General features: G+C 54.0%; 1 protein-coding gene across 1 annotated transcript; it reads right to left on the reverse strand.

Moving 5' to 3' along the window:
- Positions 1-8,732: 8,732 nt before the first annotated feature.
- On the reverse strand, positions 8,733-11,744 carry LOC147412698 (forkhead box protein J1-like). Its single transcript, XM_086481104.1, has 2 exons — positions 11,259-11,744; positions 8,733-9,536 (listed from the first exon to the last, which is right to left on the reverse strand). Exons 1-2 carry the CDS (start codon positions 11,742-11,744, stop codon positions 8,733-8,735), a joined length of 1,290 nt encoding a protein of 429 aa, XP_086337230.1.
- Between the last annotated feature and the right edge of the window lie 7,821 nt (positions 11,745-19,565).

A 19,565-nucleotide genomic window follows, 5' to 3' on the forward strand; every position in this document is an offset into this window, starting at 1 on the left:
TCCTTTTCTCCTTAGCTGGAAAAGATGTGAAACGGAATAGCACTAGGAACAGATTTCAGATATGTTATTTTTTCCGTATTTTTATATCTCATATGAAGTTTTACAAGACCTTTTTTAAAGGTGTTTTTTTCTTTTATTAAGCTATCTTGAATATTCTGTAGTAGACTAAACAAATCTAACAGGGAGATGGTCATAGACCTAGGGATTATTAGTCAGATGACTGAAGAACTTGCTGAACACTAGAAAAAAGAAAACAAAACCAACCCAAACCCCTCGCTCTTGCCAGATCCAGTCCCTGAGCACCTCATCACACACCTGAGCTCAGCACTGGACACAGCTTAGTGCAAGGCAGCAGCAGCAGCTCATGCTGCTGCAGAGCTACACTTTCAAACCCAACCTGTTTGTGAGGTAGCAGGGTCTGGTTAAAGCTGTTGGTTCTCTGAGTTCATTGATAACGTCAGAGTTAAAGAAATTAGACCGAAGCCATTCAGTACAATACTTGAATGTGTAGTGCATCAGGCAGAGGGCTTTTGAGCCGTGATTGAGTTGCTTACAAAGAACAGAATCAGGATTACATGGGGCTGTTCTTTGTTATTTTGGGTTTTTCAGTCCTTTGCCACCCATGTGTGTAATTTTCAGCTATTTTCTTTTTTATTGTGGACACAGTGAATACCTGGCTGTCAGTGCTTTTAAAGCCTTACTAAAGCATTGAGTAATAAATAAATAGGGCTGGTTTTTCTCATGTTGCTACCTCCACATGCAACATTTTGTGATGTCTCAAACAAGGTGACAGTTCTTAAACTTTTGGGGTTTTATGCTTCCTGTACTACTTGTGGCATCCTCAGGGAGAAAGCACGATACCCAGAGCAAAGCAGCAGACTTTTGAACTGGGCTAACTTGGATTCTTCCCTTAGTTCTCTTGCTGCAAAGCACGTTCTAGTTACTCCTCACGGTTAAAAGCTGGGAGGCACAATTACCAGCTGACACAGCTCCCGTGTCATTTCTCTGTTTTCCCAGATGTTGAAATAATAATGCAGTGCCTCATTCCTGGAATGATGACCGGGAAAATGCTCACCAGCTGCATGTTATACTGTGTTTTCTTCAGTGTTCTGCAAGTCCAACAAAAATACAGTTCAGTAAACACTTGTACCCTGACTGCAGTATGGCCATCCGCACATGTTGTTGCAGCCTGTTGGGTGTTTATTTTTCCACAGGTAAAAATTAGAAGTACTTGATTTTCAGTTATTAGGGCTAAATGATGAGGAAACACATGGAAAAGTTCCACCGTATGTGATAGAAAATGTACCTTAAAAGCGAGAGTGTGGCTGTTTATTTTGGAAAACTGGTTGTCTGTACTTTAAATTCAGGAAATGTGAGTGTGTACTCGCACAGTTGGATACAGCCGTGTTTACTCTGCATTTCTGAAATTACAGTGACTGTATCCAACCTGTTGTGCAGTATCGTGTGGAGTCCCTGGTGCTGCGTATTGCAAAGCCAACGAATTGTGTTCCTGGGACACCCAGCATCCAGCAGCGAGCTCAAGGGAAAGCCCTGCAACGTGCTCCCTCAGTACCGGAGCCAGAATCCCGCTCCTGCGGCAGTGCTGTTCTCATGTGAGCCTTCCAGCCGTTAGAGCCTTCCGCTGGGATAGCGCACAGCTACTGGTTTTCAGCCTGCCTGGGACAGGTTGAAAGCTTAGGGAAGTAAGTGGTTCATCTTTTCTCACAAACTTGAATTCCCTGGAGACTTTAGCATCTTTTCAGAGGTACTGAGAACCCTTGGGTGTCATTGGAAACCAGGGGCAGGTGTGAATAGCACCATTTTCTGCTACACAATAGAGATGATAAAAGTCTACCCTGTGGGTGTGTGCATGCACACACATATACCTATGCACATCAGTATCTATTTTTAATTAAACAGAGAATTAGACTCTGTTCTGTTAAAAAAAAAAAAAAAATCGACTCTGTATATCCGTGTGTGTAGGGCTGTCCCAATCTTGTGGTGAGGCCGGTTTTTCCTGTTGCTTCAGAATAACTTAGAATGTCACATAAATGTACTCCCTGTTTTCAACACTGGACTGGTATTATTCGGCTGTATGTTAATAAATGATTGTTGTTCTCTTAACAGTTGTAGTTCATTCTGGTCTTAACTATGCAAAATGGAAAGATACAATGAGTTACTCTGTGTGGCCTCTCTGATGGAGCTTAACAGCGATTCTGTTGATTGGAAATCTCATGGGTCATTATAACGTGTTATTTGTAATTGTACGTCGCTAAGAAATTTTGAATGAGAGTATGTTTGTTTATAGCTGAGATTATAATTGTGACTGTATCCTTGCTAGTGTTACCAGCATTTAATGTGAGTTGGTGGGTTTCCTTGCTCGGGCTGTAAATGAAAGAATTGTCTTCATATTTCATTTTCCTCTCTATCAGACAGGATGCATTCCAATCTGGCCGTGCATCTCTCAGAGCCCTTCCTGACTGACTGTACCAGATTAGAGATGATACCCCAGTGTCACCCAGTGGAGTAGCTTTTGTGAAGGTGACGATATCAGGGCTCTGTGACAGGCACTTTCCCTTCCTGTTGGCCGAGCAGCTGAACTTCAACTTGATCTTGTGGTTTCTCTTTTGCTGCATTACGAGCAGACAGAAGGGGGGGAGGTTCAGTCTCCCGTTTCCCCATGTTTTTTGGTATTTGTCAGACAGCTGAACTTCTGGCAGTTCAGGAAATATTTACACTTTATGCTTTCATGTACACTGAAGGCTCATTTCATCAATAATTCAACTGTGTTTTACTTGTGCAGTTTGGGGATCAAACAGTAATTATCTGTGTGTAACACTTCATTCTTCCTCTGCCTGTAGAGCAGAATGTTTTCCTAGACAAAGAGTCCTGGTTCAGGAGATGAAACTCCCTGACCTGCTTTCTGTTGTTCTCGTTTTATATGAGGTGTCTGCTGGCTGCTTGGTAAGGAAGTAATAAATATGGCCTGGAGCTCTTTCAAATAATTAGCCAATCATCAGCATACACCTATTTAACGTAAACCACAAACTTCAAGTAAAGAATATTTACAAGATTTTTAAATTACAATGTTCCTTTATCATTTACCATTTGGAGAATGAACAGTTAACTCTTGAAGTCCCGTTTCAGTTAACAAGGGTATCTAACCAGGGGGTGAGTGGGGTTGAGGAGAACAAAGAACAACACGCTGTTTACCCTGCCCTTGAGAGCTTTGCCTGCATTCGCAGTTGCTTGTGGTCGTTGTGGGAAGAGCCAAACCGTTGGTGCCTGAAGCACCTTGCAAACTAATTTGTCCTCTGAACAGCGATTATCTTAACAGTTCTGGGGTTTTCTTTTACTGCTCACTCTTTAGGTTGGGCTCTTGAACGTGATTTTTTCCTTGGTTCCCTTTGTGGCAGCCTTCAAGAAGAAAGGGTGTGCTGGCGGGAGTGCTGGGAGGGATCTTGGAGCCGAGGACGGGGGTGAAACAGCCCGTGAAGGCTTATGAGCCTGACAAGGCTGTGACTGGAATGCCTGCAGCTCGGCAGTCGGGTCTGGAATTTACAGCTGACGTCACGTGCGGTGCCAGCGGTGCTGATGGCTCTGGAGGAGGGCCGGCGGGGGCTGGGACGCGGCTCTGTCCCCCGGGCGCTGCGGGGGTCCCGGCTCCCGGCTGGTCTCCGCCGGGCGCAGGGACCGGGAGAGGGTTTGGGGGCGGCGGGCGATGCCGAGCTGCCAGGTCGGAGCCGGGCGAGGAGAAGGCCCGGCCTCTCGCTCATTCACGTCAATCGTTGCCGTTAAAAGGATTCGGGCCTCGGGGTGCGAGCCCTCGGCCCTGCCCCCTCGGCGTGTCCCCTGAGCTCGGCCGCCCCTCGGCCCCCCCCCTCCCCGCCCCGAGCGGGAGCGCAGCCGGGGACGGAGCGGAGCGGGCTCCCCGGCACCCCGCGCCCCGCAGGCGCCTTTCGGGTGCGTCATTAGTGATAATAATATTCGTTCTTTTTGTAGCGAGATTGAGGATGGATGGGGGAAAGCGATGGGAAATAATCGCCTTTTTTCCGGTGGAAGTAAGGAAACTTGAAAATCATGCACTGAGGGGGAGAGAGAAAAGTGTTTATAATTTGAAACAGAAAGAAAAGGCTTTTATGGGGAAAAATACGTCTCTAATCAAATCTTTCTAAATTAAATGCTGTGTACAAACCAGAAGTCACCAACCAGCAAAAGGTATACGCGCTCAGTTCGGTTTCCCCTTAGTTTTATAGTTTTGCTTCCGACTCGAAATTTCCAGGTGATTACCGCTCCCAATTTCAAAGTTGAAAGAGTATTTTCTGTAAACGTTCGGTTTATAAGTACAGGAAGAAACACGTATTTGGGGATCCTGATATTCAGGCGAACGCGCCAAGAAGAAACCAGCTGCCGGCGGGGGAAAAAAAAAAAAAAAAGAACAGGAGAGAAAGGTGCGGGGGATGCCCTGCGAATAAAGCAATCGCTACAGAGATATTTAGATGTATTTAATGGGATGCGTTATTCAAAAGTCCTGCTGACTGGTCTAATCATTTAGAAGCGCTAGTTTTCCTAAAAACTTTACCAAATATTTACACTCAATAAACGTTAATCGATTAACAAGCCGGTCGTGCTCTTACAGGACCTTTCCTGCGGTCCCGCCATCGCGCTGTCCCTGCACGTCTCCACCGTTTTGTCGTTTTGACAAAGTATAAACGGAGCCCTTCAGGCGGTGGTGTTTATAAACCGGCTCCTTTGGGCTTGGGGTGAGTCTCTCCATCCATCCACATCACGCTCGGTGGGGGGGGAGGGAGGGGGGCGGCGGGGCTGGCGGCGGCCGAGCTCCCGCGGGGGGACCCGCCCGTCCCCGCCTCCCCATCCCCGGTCAGCGCCGGCGGGGCTCGCCCGCCCCGGGACGGCTGCGGGCGGGCTCGGGGCTGCCGCTGCTGCCCTCCCTGCCCTCCCCGGGCGTTTGCGGAGCGGACGGACACCCGCCGCCGAGGCTGCCCGGTGCTGGGGATTGCTCCCGCCGCGCCCCGGTCACGCCGTGCCCAGGGCGGGGGCGCTCTCCGCCCCTGCACCCCCCGCAGCTCCCTCTTTTCTTTGACCCCCCGGCGCCGCCGTTAAAGGCGGAGCTCTGCAGGGGGTGCGGCGGGGACGGGCACGGGTGCACCCGAGCGAGAGGCGACTGCTGCCGGGCGGCCGCTGGCCTCCCCGGGACCGGCGAGGGGCCCGATCCCGTCCGGCCGCGACTTGCCGGCCGAAGCTCTCCCCTCCCGCTGGCAGCGCTTCGCCGGCGCTATCGTGCCGACCCGGCGCTCCGCTGTGACGAGCTCTAGCGGCAGCGGCGCTTCCCCGCCCGCTCGTCCCCTCTTCCCGGCCCCGCCGTCGATTACCCCGGGCCGGCCCGGGAAATGCCTGGAGGGGCAACGGCCGGGGGCCGGGCCGGGCTGCGGGGGGTGGGTGGGCTGCTGCGCGCCCGATCCCCAGACAGCTCCGGGACTTGATTTTCGCGGGGGCCACTGCCGCCGCGGAGCCCGGGAGAGCGGCGCTCCCCCCCTCCCCTCCTCGCCCCGTCCCCCCGGCACTGGTTTCCCCGCGGGAGGGGGGAGCAGTCGGGCCCCTCTCCCCCGCGCCGCAGCCGCCGGCCCCGCGGCGGGGCTGGGGGCTGCGGGGCGCTTCCCTCCCGTGAGATACGGGGAGGAAACTCTTCCCGGGAGGGCGGCGAGGCGCTGGCACAGGCTGCCCGGAGCGGCTGGGGCTGCCCCTGCCTGGCAGGGCTCCAGGCCAGGCTGGACGGGGCTGGGAGCGACTGGGCTGGTGGGAGGTGTCCCTGCCCAGGGCAGCGGGTGGCACTGGGTGGCCTTGGAGGCCCCTTCCAGCCCAAACGCTTCTGGGATGAGTCTGGGAAAGAAGCAGCGCAAACACACTCTAAGCACCAAACTAGTATATGTTAATCCAGCTTTGTGAGGAGAACGTACACTGCAGCCTCTGCCTTCCTCAGTCAGTACACATGGATTACATCAGCTGCATACATTAAAATTAGGGGGGAAAATCAATGTCAGACTGGTGACTTCAGCTCTGTTCGCTGCACAGATTCGTACAGGAAATGTGTCTGTTCTGCGAGGGAAACAAACAAAAAAGGACAATAAAGCCAGTAAAGGAACGAACCAATAGAACAACCTCACACACAAGTCCTTACACCAGAAAGAAAACAACAACAATTCAAACCAGAAGGAAAATGTCAAATGATTCAATCTTCTGGGGATATTCTAAAACCTGATGCTTTTTTGGGTGGGAATTAGCTTTGTATTTCTTCTGGCACCATTTACTCCAAAATATTCCATACTAAAGCATACAGTCCTAGTGGGGGAGAGGGCGGGGAACAACACCCCAAAACCAACAAACAAAAACATGTCTCTGCTTTTATTCACTTAACATCCCGGGGAAGTTAGATAATGGAAAAGTAATTCTCTGGAGCCTTGCTAAGTTTTAATGCACTAGTAATCATTAATTATTCTTCCAATATATTTAATTTCTTCACAGTGCATATGAACAGTTTAAATATCTTGTCTCTACAATGGAAAAATTATATATTTATCACAATTATTTGTCAATATTAGAAAGCTGTTTACTCTTCCTCCGTATGCAATCTCTCCAAGAGAGATCAGTCTTTCTAGTCTAATTCTGTGTAGGATGACTGAACACCTACACAGAACGTTAAATGCTGCTTGCAAAGTGCTCTCAAGATATATCTAACCCTCTTCACCACCTCTTGAGTGGGTAAATATTGCACCTTTTTTTAAAGGGAGTAAATAATGTCATTTAAATCTGTTTATGGTAGTGTAACCCAGGAAAGATCTCAAAGGAACTACTTTGATATACAAGCAACAGGTACCCAGAACATGGCTCAGCCCAGTGGGGTCGGTAATTTTCAGGAATTCTGACTAATTGTGATTATTTGAGTGTTGGGTGCAGTTCACTCGGCTGCAATGAAGAGAGCTCACGCTTCAGTTACCACACTGACCTAACTAAAGCTTCGGACAGTGTTAATGCACAACTTTGCCACCTTTGCAAGATCTCGCCGATTTCCTGGAGCCACAGGTCTCTATCTTCTTAGCACAGTCACTGCCCTCTGGTTTGCCCCGACCTGGAAGGCTTTGGGGTGCTGCCTCCTCCGTTGGGGTCAGGGCTTCCACTTCCACGTTACCAGAAACCTCACGTGGTGCTTCCCTGCTGGCTGCAATACTAAGGAAAGCGGGAGGCTCGGATTCTTTGGTGGTCTCCATGGGTTTCTCCTTTCATGTTTTCTTCTCTGTCGAGTTAATGTTTTTCTTTGGTGATTCTGTATCCAACACGCTTCCCTCCACACCCGAGACCAGGCGGGGTTTTTGCCGGGAGTTTCTGTGAGTCTCAGCACCACAGTCCCCCTTTGCAACGGCTTCACTTCCAGTGCGGGTCTCCCACGGGGTCACAGCCTTCTTCAGGTGCCCCCCCCTGCTCCAGCATGGGGTCCTCCAGAGGCTGCAGGTGGGCAGCTGCTCCACCGCTAACGCCCACGGGCTGCAGGGGGACAGCCGGCCTCACCAGGGTCTGCACCCCGGGCTGCAGGGGAATCGCTGCTCCAGCACGCGGAGCACCTCCACCCCCTTGCCCCTTCACTGACCTCAGTGCCAGAGTTTCCCTCACACCCCACTCCTCTCTCTGCTGCAGGTTTGCCAGCAGTTTCTTTTCCCCACCCCCGCTTCTTAAATATCGCAGAGGCACAACCACCATTGCTGATCGGCTCGGCTTTGGCCAGCGGTGGGTCCAACTTGGAGCCGGAGAAGCTGCTGGCAGCTTCTCACAGGATCCACCCCTGTAGCTGCTCCTCCGCTACCAAAACCCCGCCACACAAACCGAATACAGCTCCCAAACCGCATTTCCCCTATCCCCCCACTATTAAGAAATGCTGTGTTAAAAACACAGGGGTTTTAAAATATATAATATTTAATAGATTATATAAAAACATCTAAAGAGGCAGACTTTTTGAATATATAATGTTTAATAGATTATATAAAAAACATCTAAAGGTGAAAACATTTTGAATATATAATATTTAACAGATTATATAAAAACAACTGAAGAGGCAGACTTGCTGGATTTATAAACCTTTTCTTCTTCCCTAGGCACAAATCAGGAGGGAGGTTGAACTCAGAGAATCCAGAAGGGACTTCTTTTTACATGCTAGCTAATTATTACACTGTACCTACCAACTACCCTAGACAGAAAAAGGAAAGAGAGAGAGAAACGGAGAGATGAAGGGGTGAGGAAATTGCACTTAACCTATCAAGTCCTCAAGTCCTAAGCTACCAGGAATGTCTTGAACAGGATTTAACAGGTGCTTTCCTTTAGCCCTGAAGAAACATGTACCGTGTTCATTTCCACATAGGGGGGGGGAAAAAAAAAAAAAAAAAAAAAAAAAAAAGAAGATAATTCACATTTCTTCCTTTACAAGTAAAAAAATAAGTGCTGTTAAAATTTCTCCTCTTGAGGAGACTCATGGACTAGAGACTTGTGATGTGTCCTTTACAGATATACCAAGCAGTTCTTGTGGTGGTGTTTCCGTGACTCAAGCTGGTAAAAGTCACTGTGGATGTCTCCGTCTCTAGAAAATCTTGTCCCTTGTAAGTCCCAGCAGCACGGGGGGAGCGTCCTACTAAAGTCTGTGTGGGCTTTGGAAGGTGACTGGCCTCTCATAAGAGGGCCGCCAGGTTGCTCCAGTTGGTCGCATCTGCTGGAAAAGAGGTGTCGTTGAGATCAAACAACTGCTCTATGTTGACAGCGGTGGAGAGGCAGTCGCTTGTCTCTTCGTCCCAGTGATGTTGCAGGAAGGAAGTGGCCAGGAAGGTTTCATCAAAGTCCAAGATGTTCTGGTTGGATGCGGTGAGGACCTGCTCCTGCCCCTGGGGACACTCAGTGTGCTGCCCATGTACTGTCAAGTCCAGGTCGTGTGTTACGGGGCTGGTTGGAGTAGGTGGGAGCTCCAGATCCCCCAAAGTGGAGAAGTCTCCATTCAGGTTGGTGTTGAAGATGGCTTCCCAGCCAAAGTCGCCTGTCAGTGATCCCAGCTCGGCCTCCTCTTCCTGGGTCAGCAAGGCAGAGTCAGAAAGCCAAGGTGTCTTGGCCATTCGCTTGGGCGAGGGCTGCTTGTGCTTCTGCCCTGCTTTGCCAACCACCGGCTTCCAGTTCTGGGTGCCGGTGACTTCTTCAAACTCCCTCAGCAGCTGCAGCGACTCAACGTTGACGTTGAGGATGTTATTGGAGGCGCAAGGGGAGGCAGCTGGGCTGGCGACGCCCTGTGCTTCTGGCTGGTCTGTTTTGGTGAAGGCAGGATGGATCTGCACTGGGGCCGTCCTCCGTTTTTTGAAGGCCCCGTTCTCGAGCCGGTCAGCATGTTGGGGGTCAAGCTTCCAAAACCCGCCTTTCCCTGGCTCGTCCTTCTCTCGGGGCACCCTGATGAAGCACTTGTTCAAGGAGAGGTTGTGCCGGATGCAGTTGTAGACCCAAAAGAGAAAAAAAAAAAACAAACAAGGTTGAACACTTGTTTGCTGCTGCAGTACCTACCTGTGTGGGGAGGCTGGTAGAGAAGCACGTTTTCAGCAAGGCCCTTTGGGAAAAAGAAAGCAGAAACAGCAACATCGAGACATCCCAGGCTGCATGCCCAGCAGAAACTCCCCTGCCCCTAGCCACCAGCAGAGTTTTCTTGCCTTCTGTCTAATCCAGCCAGAGGTGACAGGAGCCAAGGGGCTCAAGCTAGGACCTGCCAACCAACAGGAAGCTTTTGGGCAACTCTCCTTGGTTGTAAATTTGGACTGTGGGGCCTTTGATCATGCAGAGCACTGGGAGAAACTGGCCAGACTCGCTCCAGGCATGGAGCTGAGCTGAAGGAGGCTGGGTCCTCCTTCGTGTCTAAGGAGGAAGAGGAGGGTATAATCTTAAAGGTCTTTTCCAACCTAAATGTTTCTATGGTTTACACCAGTGTGGCCACAGCCCCATTACAAGTGGCAACACATGGCAGCACCGCGGGGGATGGCATCGTGAGGGCCCTCCTTGCATCCCCCTGTTCATCTGTGCCTGTTGCTAGTGTTGAGGGGAAATTATTTGGCCAAAAATAGGCACCGTGCCTCCCCGCAGCCAGGCTGACCCAAACCAGACGGGCAAAACTGGAGACACACATGGATGTTCCACCACAGCCCGGTGTGTCCCCAGACGTGCCTCCTGGCCTGAGGAAGCTTGGTGTGGAATCACTGCATCTTCACCAGCCACCACTCAAACGAGCTGAAGGGGGAAAAGAAAAATAAAAAGGGGGGGGGGGGGGGGAGAGAAATAGAGGAGTTTCTGCTCCCGTTGAGCTGTTCTGAAACCCTGAATGTGCCTGGAGTGATGTGAACCCAAGCAGAGGGACGAGCCACCCAGGTCCCTCCTGCCCTGCCATATCCTAGAAAGCCTCACGTGCCGGAGGTCTCCTTGTGTGACAGAGGAGGGCAGCGAGCCAAGGTGGCTGGGAAAAGCCCCTGTACTTCACGCAGTCCCCAAAGCTGGTGAGCCTGGGGGCTGTCCCCTACCCCCTGGGGACATGCTCGTGCTAGCTGGGGACAGCAGCCCTATTTGACCTCTTTTTGGGCTTCCCTCTGAGGCCTCACCAGCTCGTCACAGCGATGGAGCCTCCTACGCCTGTCCAAGGGGACAGGAGACCTGCCCTGCTGGGAAAGCAGCAGCATTTCTGCTCTGAACCTCCCCAGCGAAGGATTTGTCCAACAAGCGGCATCTCCCTGGGGCTCCTCTCCATCCCTCTCCTACACCTGCACCTCAGCACCCAGAGATGCTCAATCTGGCCATTCCACGTGTGCTCAGCCCGGAGGGACTCAGGACACCACGAGAGCCTCAGAAAGGTGGAGCTGGGGACAGAGACGCCTTCGTCCTGGAGCCAAGAGGAGCTGCAGGGACCAACAGCCCGACAGGTACCTCCTTGCACCCAAAATGGCCCCGGGCTCCCCCCTGTAATGGCTCCTTCCCTCCGCCGCCCTCATGGTCGCGGCATTTCTGCACACCCAAGCTCTTTCCGTTACAGCCCTTCCCCACCAGCTGCCGGTGCCGCCTTCCTCCCAGTGGGATTCAGCATCCCCATGGCACCTTGCCTTGCACAGTGGAGGCTGGGGGAAGCCCTCCCCAGCCCTGCGGGGCGAGGGGACAAGACAAGAGGTCTCCAAATCTCCTACCTGCCAGGTGGGATCAGCATGTCGGAAGTAGCAGAAGTTGTCGGTAATCCACTTGTAGATGGCGGAGAGGGTGATTTCGGGCTTATCGCTGGCTTCCATCGCCATGCAGATGAGGGTGGCGTAGGAGTAGGGCGGCCTGACATGCGGGTTGGTCTTGTAGTCGATGTTCTCCGCCAGCTGAGGGTTCACGGGCATGGTGTGGTGCGCCGTCCTTGAGGTGGAGGAGGAGGAGATGGGAGTGTGGGGCACCCCCATGCACGCTGGGTCAGCGGCCAGGGGCGACATCGGGGCGTCGAAGCTGGAAAGCTTGTGACAGTCAAGGGGCTCTGGGCCACTGGGGCAGTAGGACTTGCCCATGCTGGTGTCCTCCCTGATCGAGAAGTCCGGCAGCCACATGAGGCTGGTCAGGCTGTCGTCCAAGTCCACCACGGTGTCGTTCTTCGTTCTTTTCTCCTTCCCTGCCCGCAGGTGCGACGCCTCAGCCATGCCTTGGGAAGGGAAGGGAGGGGACGGGGCAGATCCTGCAAGAACAACAGGGAGAGGGTTGAGGCTCCCCGAGGGTGCAGCCGCTCTCCAGCACCGGGGCAGGTGCCGCTCCCGGTGCCGCTGGGTGACACCCATCCCCGGGGTGCTGCACGCTGGAGCCGCAACACCTCCCCCGGGGTGCCTTAGCAGCCCTGAAACTCGGGCAAATTCCCCCCAAACCCCGGGGGCCGGTGCTGCCCAGAAGCCTTCGGTTGTAGCAAGAATTAAAAACGAACCCCACAAAACCCCCACAGACGACCAAAACCCAGCCCTGCCGTCCCACAAAGCAGGGATGCTTCTCCCACCCGCCGCTAGCAGGACAAAATAGCTTCAAGTTCCCCCTCCCCGCTACCAACTTCCCTCGGTTTCACCCTATTTCTGCTCCTCCCTTCACCCGCTGCCCCTAAAGCAACCCGGGGGGCGGGGGACGGAGCCCCGCGGGGGACGCGGACCCCCCCCAAGCGCCCCCTCCCTCCAAGCGAGCCGGCAGCTTCAGGTGTCCGTTAGAGCCCGAGCTGAGGGTGAGGCGTCTGGCTTTCGCTGCTGGGCTTTCAAGCCGCAGTGCCGCGGGTTTGGGCGAGGAAAGAGCCCCCCGAGGCGAGCCGCGGCCGAGGAGCTCCGCACCGGCTGCGCGGCGGCGGCTGCGACCGGGGGTGCCGCGGTTTGAATGACGCCGCGCTCAACAGTCGCGGGGGGGGGCGCGAGGGGGGCGGGAGGGGGGCGCGCGGGACCGGGACCGCCACCACCCGCCCCGCTCCCGCAAAACAGGCTTCTTCCCCCCAAAATAAGCCTCGGGGGCAGCGACAGCTTGTGCAGATGCTTGAGCCCCACCGTCACCACCCAGCCCCCGCAAACTCCTGTGCCCGCAGTGAGGGACAGCCCAGGAATGCTCGCTGCGGCGGGCGGGGCGGGGGGACGGGGACGAGGGGAGGAATAAACAGACTAAAAGCCAAAAGAATAATAACCCCCGCCCCGTGCAAACCTGCTGCCCAGACCTGGCACGGTCAGGGCTGGGGAGATTCTTGGTTATTCCCAGAGTGAGATTAAGACACAAACACGGTCAGGTGCCATAAAGAAAAGAAGTTTAATACTTCCAAAAACATTCGCGTAGAGGCAGGAAAGAGACAGAAAGAGAAGGAAAAAAAAGTAAAGTACAAGTGCAATAGCTACCACCACGGAGCTGCAGCGTCCCGTCAGTCCGAATCGACTTCATGTCAGGTGGGGAATTCCACCAGGTGCTGGTAGTCGTGGTTCTTTTATTGGGGTGTCATCGCTCCTCCCGGGAATCGATTAGCATCTCAGCCTTACCCCCCCCCCCAGCGGTGGTGCACATGCCCAATACCGTCTCTGTGGGGGATCTTTCTGTCCCTGGGTCTGGGCGCATGGGCCGGGGTAAGGGTACAAACAGGAGATGTGCGGTTTTGTGGTGGGGCAGGTGCTGTGTCGCTGCAGCGATGGTGAGGCAGACATCCCTTGGGGCAAGATGTTCCAGCAATGTTGAGACATCCGCTGCAAACACAGTCTCGACAAAGTCCTTTACATGAGCCCACTTTGTTTGGGTGCCTTTTCTAAAGATGAGAAAAAAATTTCTGCCTTCATCGCAGGAAAAAGAAGATCAGGAAAAGGCAAATCCTCAAATGATGAAGAATGCTGGGGTGAAGAAAAGTGGCCTTTTTCCCAAAGTGGAACAATTGGGAACAAAAAATGGAAAAAGACGTTTGGTTTCGGTCGAGTTGCGGATTAACACTGTCTGAAGCTTTAGTTAGGTCAGTGTAGTAACTGAAGCGTGAGCTCTCTTCATTGCAGCCCAGTGAACTGCATCCAACACTCAAATAATCACAGTTAGTCAGAATTCCTGAAAATTACCAACCAAAAAAAAAAAAAAAAAAAAAAAAGAGCCCCACAAGCTGTTTTTTCCCCCACAAGGCTCCCAGGCGGGGAGGGCAGGACGGGCTGACCCAAGCTCCAGCCCGGCCATGTCGGAGCCGCCTCACTCCTCGCCACGGCCCGTCCCGACCCTGACGCGAAGCCACCGCAGCCCCAGGGCGCACCCCTGGGGGCCCTGGCTCGGGAGGGAGCGGGGCCGAGCCGGAGCGGCTCCCAGACCGCCTGGCCCGCACGGACGGGGCAGCCCCGCGGAAACCTCTACCGCGCCCTTCGCTCCACACCCGCAGCGGGACCTCTCGCCACCCGGGGGGCCGGGCCGGGCCGGGCGGCTCCCGCACGGTCGCTGCCGCCGCCGCAGCCGAATGGCCCCCCCCGCCGCTACTCACGTCCCGGCGACTTACCGGGCCAGGCCCCGCCGCGGGCACTGCGGCCCCGCCGGCCCCGCGCGCGCCGGAAGCCACGGGCGGTGGAGTCCGGCACCGCCCGCGCGCCGGAAACGCCGCGACGCCACCGGAAGCCGCGCGACGCCGCTGGGGCCGGGGCTGCCGCTCCCCGGCGGCCCCCAGGGAGGAGCCGGCGGCTCCGCCGCTCTCCGCCGCCCAGCCCGGCCGCGGGCCCGGGCCAGCCCCGCTCTCCCCAGCGGCGGCCCCCGCCGCGGCAGGGCCGCCCCGCCCCAGCTGCGCTCGGCGCCGGGCTGAGGCGGCCGCCGTGAGGCGCCGGCGGGGCCCTTCCCCTTCCCCGGGCCTGGCGGCCTTCCCGCAGGCTGTCCCCTCTGCTTCCCGGGGGCCGCAGGCCGGGCTTGGGGCATGGCTGCCCTGTCCCCAGGGCGGGCGCGGGGGCCTCTCCGGGTCTCGGTTTGCCCCCGTCAGGACAGCTGCCTCCTGGGGGGACACGGGCTCTGCCTCGGGCTGCGGCCTTGCATGGGGGGGGCTGGCCCCGGCTGGGCGCCGGGTGCCCCCCAGAGCCGCTCTGGCACTGCTCTCCTCATCTGGAGAGGGGAGCGAAACCACAGCGAGAGGCTCGTGGCTCGAGAGAAGGCTGGGGAGAGGTCCCTCGCCCACCACCGTCGTGGGCAAAACAGCCCTGGCTCAGGGAAATTCATTTAATTCCTTGCCCATCAAATCCCAGTAGGGTGATGAGAAATAAAAACTAAACCTTAGGACACTTTGCCCCCCCTCCCCTCCCTTCTTCCTGGGCTCAACTGCACTACTGATTTTCCTCCACCTCCTCCCCCCAAGCGGCGCAGGGGGACAGGGAATGGGGGGGATGGTCAGTGCGCCCCACGTTGTCTCTGCCGCTCCTTGCTCCTCGCACTCTTCCCGTGATGCAGCATGGGGTCCCTCCAATGGGGGACAATCCCCCTGATCTTCTCCAGCAGGGGTCCTTCCCATGGAGTGCAGTCCTTCAGGAACAGACTGCTCCAGCATGGGGGGGGTCACAAGTCCTGCCAGCAAACCTGCTCCGGCGTGGGCTTCTCTCTCCATGGGTCCTGCCAGGAGCCTGCTTCGGCATGGGGTGGGTCTCCACAGGGTCACAGCCTCCTTCGGGTGCATACACCTACTCCGGCATGGGCTCCTCCACGGGCTGCAGGTGGAGATCTGCTCCACCGTGGACCTCCACGGGCTGCAGGGGGACAGCCTGCCTCACCACGGTCTTCACCACGGGCTGCAGGAGAATCGCCGCTTCGGTCCCTGGAGCACCTCCTCCCCCTCCTCCTTCACTCACCTGACCTTGGTGTCTCAGAGTTCTTTCTCTTGCATATTCTCACTCCTCCCTCCTGCTGACGTTGCCCAGTAGTTTTTTCCCCTTCTTAAATATGTTATCCCCTGTGTCACTATGGGATACCGCCAACGCTGATGGGGGTCTTGGAGCCGGCTGGCACTGGCTCTGTCGGACACAGGGGACGCTTCTAGCAGCTCCTCACAGAAGCCACACCTGTAGCCCTGCCCCCCCGCCCCCCCAACCTTGCCCCGCAAACCCAGTACTGAACGAATTCTTCCTGACTGTACCCTCTCCTGTGCGTGACGCAGTGAGGCACAGCCATACAGCTGCACAGAGCCCCTGCTGGGAGAGCTCCTGGCAGGGCTGACACTTTCTTCCCAGGGCTGCTCCTGCCCACGGACAGTTCATGATCCATGGCCCTCGTCCGCTTTCCCGAATGTTCCTTTCCCCCCGTGCCCCAGTCAGTCGTAGGGCTTACGGAGCTGTGGGAGCCTTATCCCATCGTTTCTATGCTCACAGCTCTCGCCAGTGCTCCCCACCTTGAGCCCAGCGAGCAGTTGCATTCTGTGCTGAGGTGAAGTCATTCCTGTAGAAGTCACTTTATCCCAGGGACAAAGTCCCCCTGGCCGGGCATGGGGTATTTGCCTTTGCAATTAGTCTTGGGTCCGTCCGCTGGCCCTAGAGTTATGAAGAAGTTGATCGGCTCCTCAAGAGACTGGAAGGCTTCCAGTCATGTCAATGTCCTTGTTCTTCTTCTCCCGCTTGGGTGGAACCACCGCTGAGCCAGCCTGGTGCCATTGGTGCCCATGGGGTCACTGCACGGCTTTCCATGTACCCACCTGTCACCCTTCCCACGGGCAGACCGATGGGGCACCGTACTGGTGTGCTCTGGGGATGAGTCCGTGCAGTCCTGTGGTAATGAGCTTTGTTGTTGGGTTTTTTTTGCTAAGGAACCAGCAGTGCCATGCACTTCTGGTGGTGTTACGAACCACTCATGCTCTTTCTTGAATTCTGCCTCGTATCTTCCTCCCTTCTCGTTGGCTTCATCTGTAGCCTTATTAGTCCCTAAGCGATGGCATCCTTCTCTTTTGAGGTCGTGGCCCCCTTTCAGTTCTGCACTTCCTGTGGTGTTTTCCTCCTCAGTTCCCAGGTTTTGATCTAACAGTGCTCTGAAGTGTGCGCCTCTAGGTCACTGATGTCACTCAGTGTGGTAAACGTGACCCAAGCCCTGGGGATAACAGCGTGCCTTAGTGTTTTCCAGGACTGAAAATTCATTTCCCCACCCCCACCCCCACCCCCCCCCAGATATTTTTTTGTTCAGAGGCAGCCTGGGACCTGAGCGGGAACCGAGATGTTAATTAGGGACACGAGTGTACGCTGCTCTTTTGGCTTTAGCTGGGGCAGGGGGCATCAGGGAAGCAAGAACAAGCAATGAACCCCAGCAATGTCAGCAGTTGACAGCTCACAGTGTCCTGACAGGACGCAGCGAGGTTCTCAAGCCACAGAGAGAGGAACAGTAAGGAACACATTGGGCACAAGGGTTTTGGTTAAACATAGGCCAAGAATAAGATTTGTCTTTGGGGCACCAAAGATTTGTTTCCAAGACCACAGCTCCTACGGCAAGAAGTATTGGGGTATTAGGTAAGCCCCGCCAGATGGGTTTGTTCGGTTTTCCATTAAAGAAACACCAGAATGGGAGACGCTTTGAAACGGTCCCATTTTCCGTCCTTCATGCAGAAACGATGGAGAGAAAGAAAGATCCAGTTCAACCTGGAGGGCTCAGCCAGTGCCACGACACTGATGTCACGAGCTGGAGGAGCAGCTGGCAACGGCGGAATCATAACATTCTGCACCGGTTACCAACTGCCGTCGTCAGTTCAGCGAGCCTGGAGAAGGGACCAGCTCCTTCGTTCAGGTGGGTTTGGGTGTCAGCTGGGGTTTTGTTTCCAAAAAGAGGCAGAGCTAAGGGTCTGAAGGTCCAGATTTCGAACGAAAAGGATGGCTTTCAGGAGAAGGTTACGACTTGCCAGCATTGAGAGAGTGGGTGAGGAGCACCAGAGGTGAAAAGGGCCGCAGTCGTGAACGATCGCTCTTTCCGCGCTTATTCCCCCTACGCACAGGTAAGTGCTGCAGACTTTAGAGGGGTTTGTATCCTTGGTGTTCTTGGCACCTCCGTGCCGCAAGGGAGGTTTCTTATGTAAAGTCAGAAGTTGATAAGTCACTCTGTCTGGGTCGTGGCCGCACCTGCAGATCAAATAGCTGATTTTTGGAAGTGGTGAGAAGAGCTAATGATCATCTACACTATGGACAACTTCTCCTGTGAACTGGGCTCAGATGCTCAAGGAGCACCTGAGTCAAAAACCCTCCCTAAAGATCACTCATCACTTTCTTACTGAATCAACATTGTCTTGATTCTGAAGAAATAGGCCACGTTTCTCATTTCTGCTTGTGGCGACTACCTGCATTTCTGCAAAATCAGTTATTTCCAACAAAGTCCTTCAAAAGGGGTTTGTCCTTCAAAAAAAATATTTCTGTTCCAGCTGGTGACAATCCAGGGGTGGGTGTAGGGCTCTTCATTCCTGCAGCTATGTCGGCATTGGGGATGTAGGTGTTAATGCCCGGCAGATGGGCTTTGGCTCCAGACCCCGGCGTGTCCCAGGGGACGGCCCAGCTGTACTGGCTACAGCCCCAAAGTGGCACGTTCTGGAGGTGCTGCTCCTCGATCCAGCTGTCAATGTCTGGAACGGGGTGAAACTTAACCTTCAGCTATTCCAGTATTTTCACGTGTGACTGTGTACACCTTTAAAAAATGACATTTTACATTTAGTAATAGAAAATTACTGATTAAGAAATAACCGGCAACCTGGCATCAGCTGGGATGTAGTTCATCCCCAGGATATAACCCCGAGTTTATATTTGTCACCGTGCTGCTGTCCTGCAGGGGCTGCTGTATCATCTCCCCCGTGGATTAAAACCAAAAAGCTTTAATCGAGGAGATTCACAGTTAAGGCAGCCACTAGGGTGTGGGAACCTCGGGTGAGTTACCCGCAGAGTCATTGTCCTCATTGTCCTCATGAGGGTTCAGGTGCAGGTTGTGCCCCTGTGCAAAACCTCTGGGCTGTGACACTGTGTGCTCGTTAGGGAGACGGGGGAGATGTTCACGTCTGTTTGGCGGATTGAGAGATACGGAAATGAAGGCGGGCAGGAGCAAGTCCCTTCAAGCACATTTTTTAGCTGGGAAACAAAGTGACTTTCTTCTGCCACGTTGATGTTTCCAGTGGGAATCGGAACAAGAGATTTTTCCCCTCGTTTTGAAATCCATGTCTGACAAGTCTGTACAAGGATTACAAGGTCCCAAAGTTTTAGTTTTCCAGTGTCAGCTGGGAATCTTTCTGGGTTTTGTTTCTTACTCCGTATTTTCCCACAGACCCCTGTCCTTTAATAGCGAGAGAGCCCTAGGGTAAGATCTGGGCTTGTGCAGCAGGTTTCATTTGAGATTGCCCTGATTATCCCATCGTGCAGGAAAGGAAACTCAGCCACGTGTCAAGTGAGTGACTAATAGATGTTTCTCCTTCCCAGCATCTCACGACAAGTCTGCAGTGCGGTAAGGAGACTGCTTTGCTCCTCTTCTTACCGAGGAGCAGTTTTACATCGTGAAAGCTCCATTGACCTAACTCAAGACAACTGTAGAGCTCTCTGGAGATTAAGATCACTTGAAACGTTCATAAATATCAGAAGGGGGGCCCCCCAGATCTTAGCCGTACGCTCACAGCTGTACACCGTGTACTGATCCATTTAGTCCACTTTTCTTGTTTTATTTACAAGATCTGAAAACTCTTTTCTCCTGCAGCAGAAGTGCAGCAATGTCTCCTGCTACTGGGAAAGACAACCTGCAGGCTGCCTGAGGATCAGCTGTGCCTTCCGTCACAGCAAACCTCGTTACATAAACGGGCTGGTTTTGCCACCTAGTAACAGAGAGTACAAGTGTTTTCTCAGCAATTTGTTCATTAGAGAAAGTAAATACTCTCTCAAGTTCCAGTGTTGTACGTCACTTTTGCTTGCATGAGGCACAACAAATCCGATCTGCAGGAGTGGTATTAAAATGGGTTTAACATGATACACGTGCTGCTCACAGGCAAGCAAGAGATGTACAAGAACGACAACAACTGGAAT

Source organism: Leptosomus discolor, unplaced genomic scaffold, assembly GCF_034619465.1.
Source record: "Leptosomus discolor isolate bLepDis1 unplaced genomic scaffold, bLepDis1.hap2 HAP2_SCAFFOLD_67, whole genome shotgun sequence".
Classification (NCBI taxonomy): Eukaryota; Metazoa; Chordata; class Aves; order Leptosomiformes; family Leptosomidae; genus Leptosomus; species Leptosomus discolor.

Coding starts and splice junctions, on each gene's coding strand:
- LOC147412698 (XM_086481104.1), bottom strand. CDS start 11,744: ATGGCTGAGGCGTCGCACCTGCGGGCAGGGAAGGAGAAAAGAACGAAG. Junction 9,537..11,258: donor ATGCTGATCCCACCTGGCAG/GTAGGAGATTTG, acceptor TTTTGGGTCTAC/AACTGCATCCGGCACAACCT.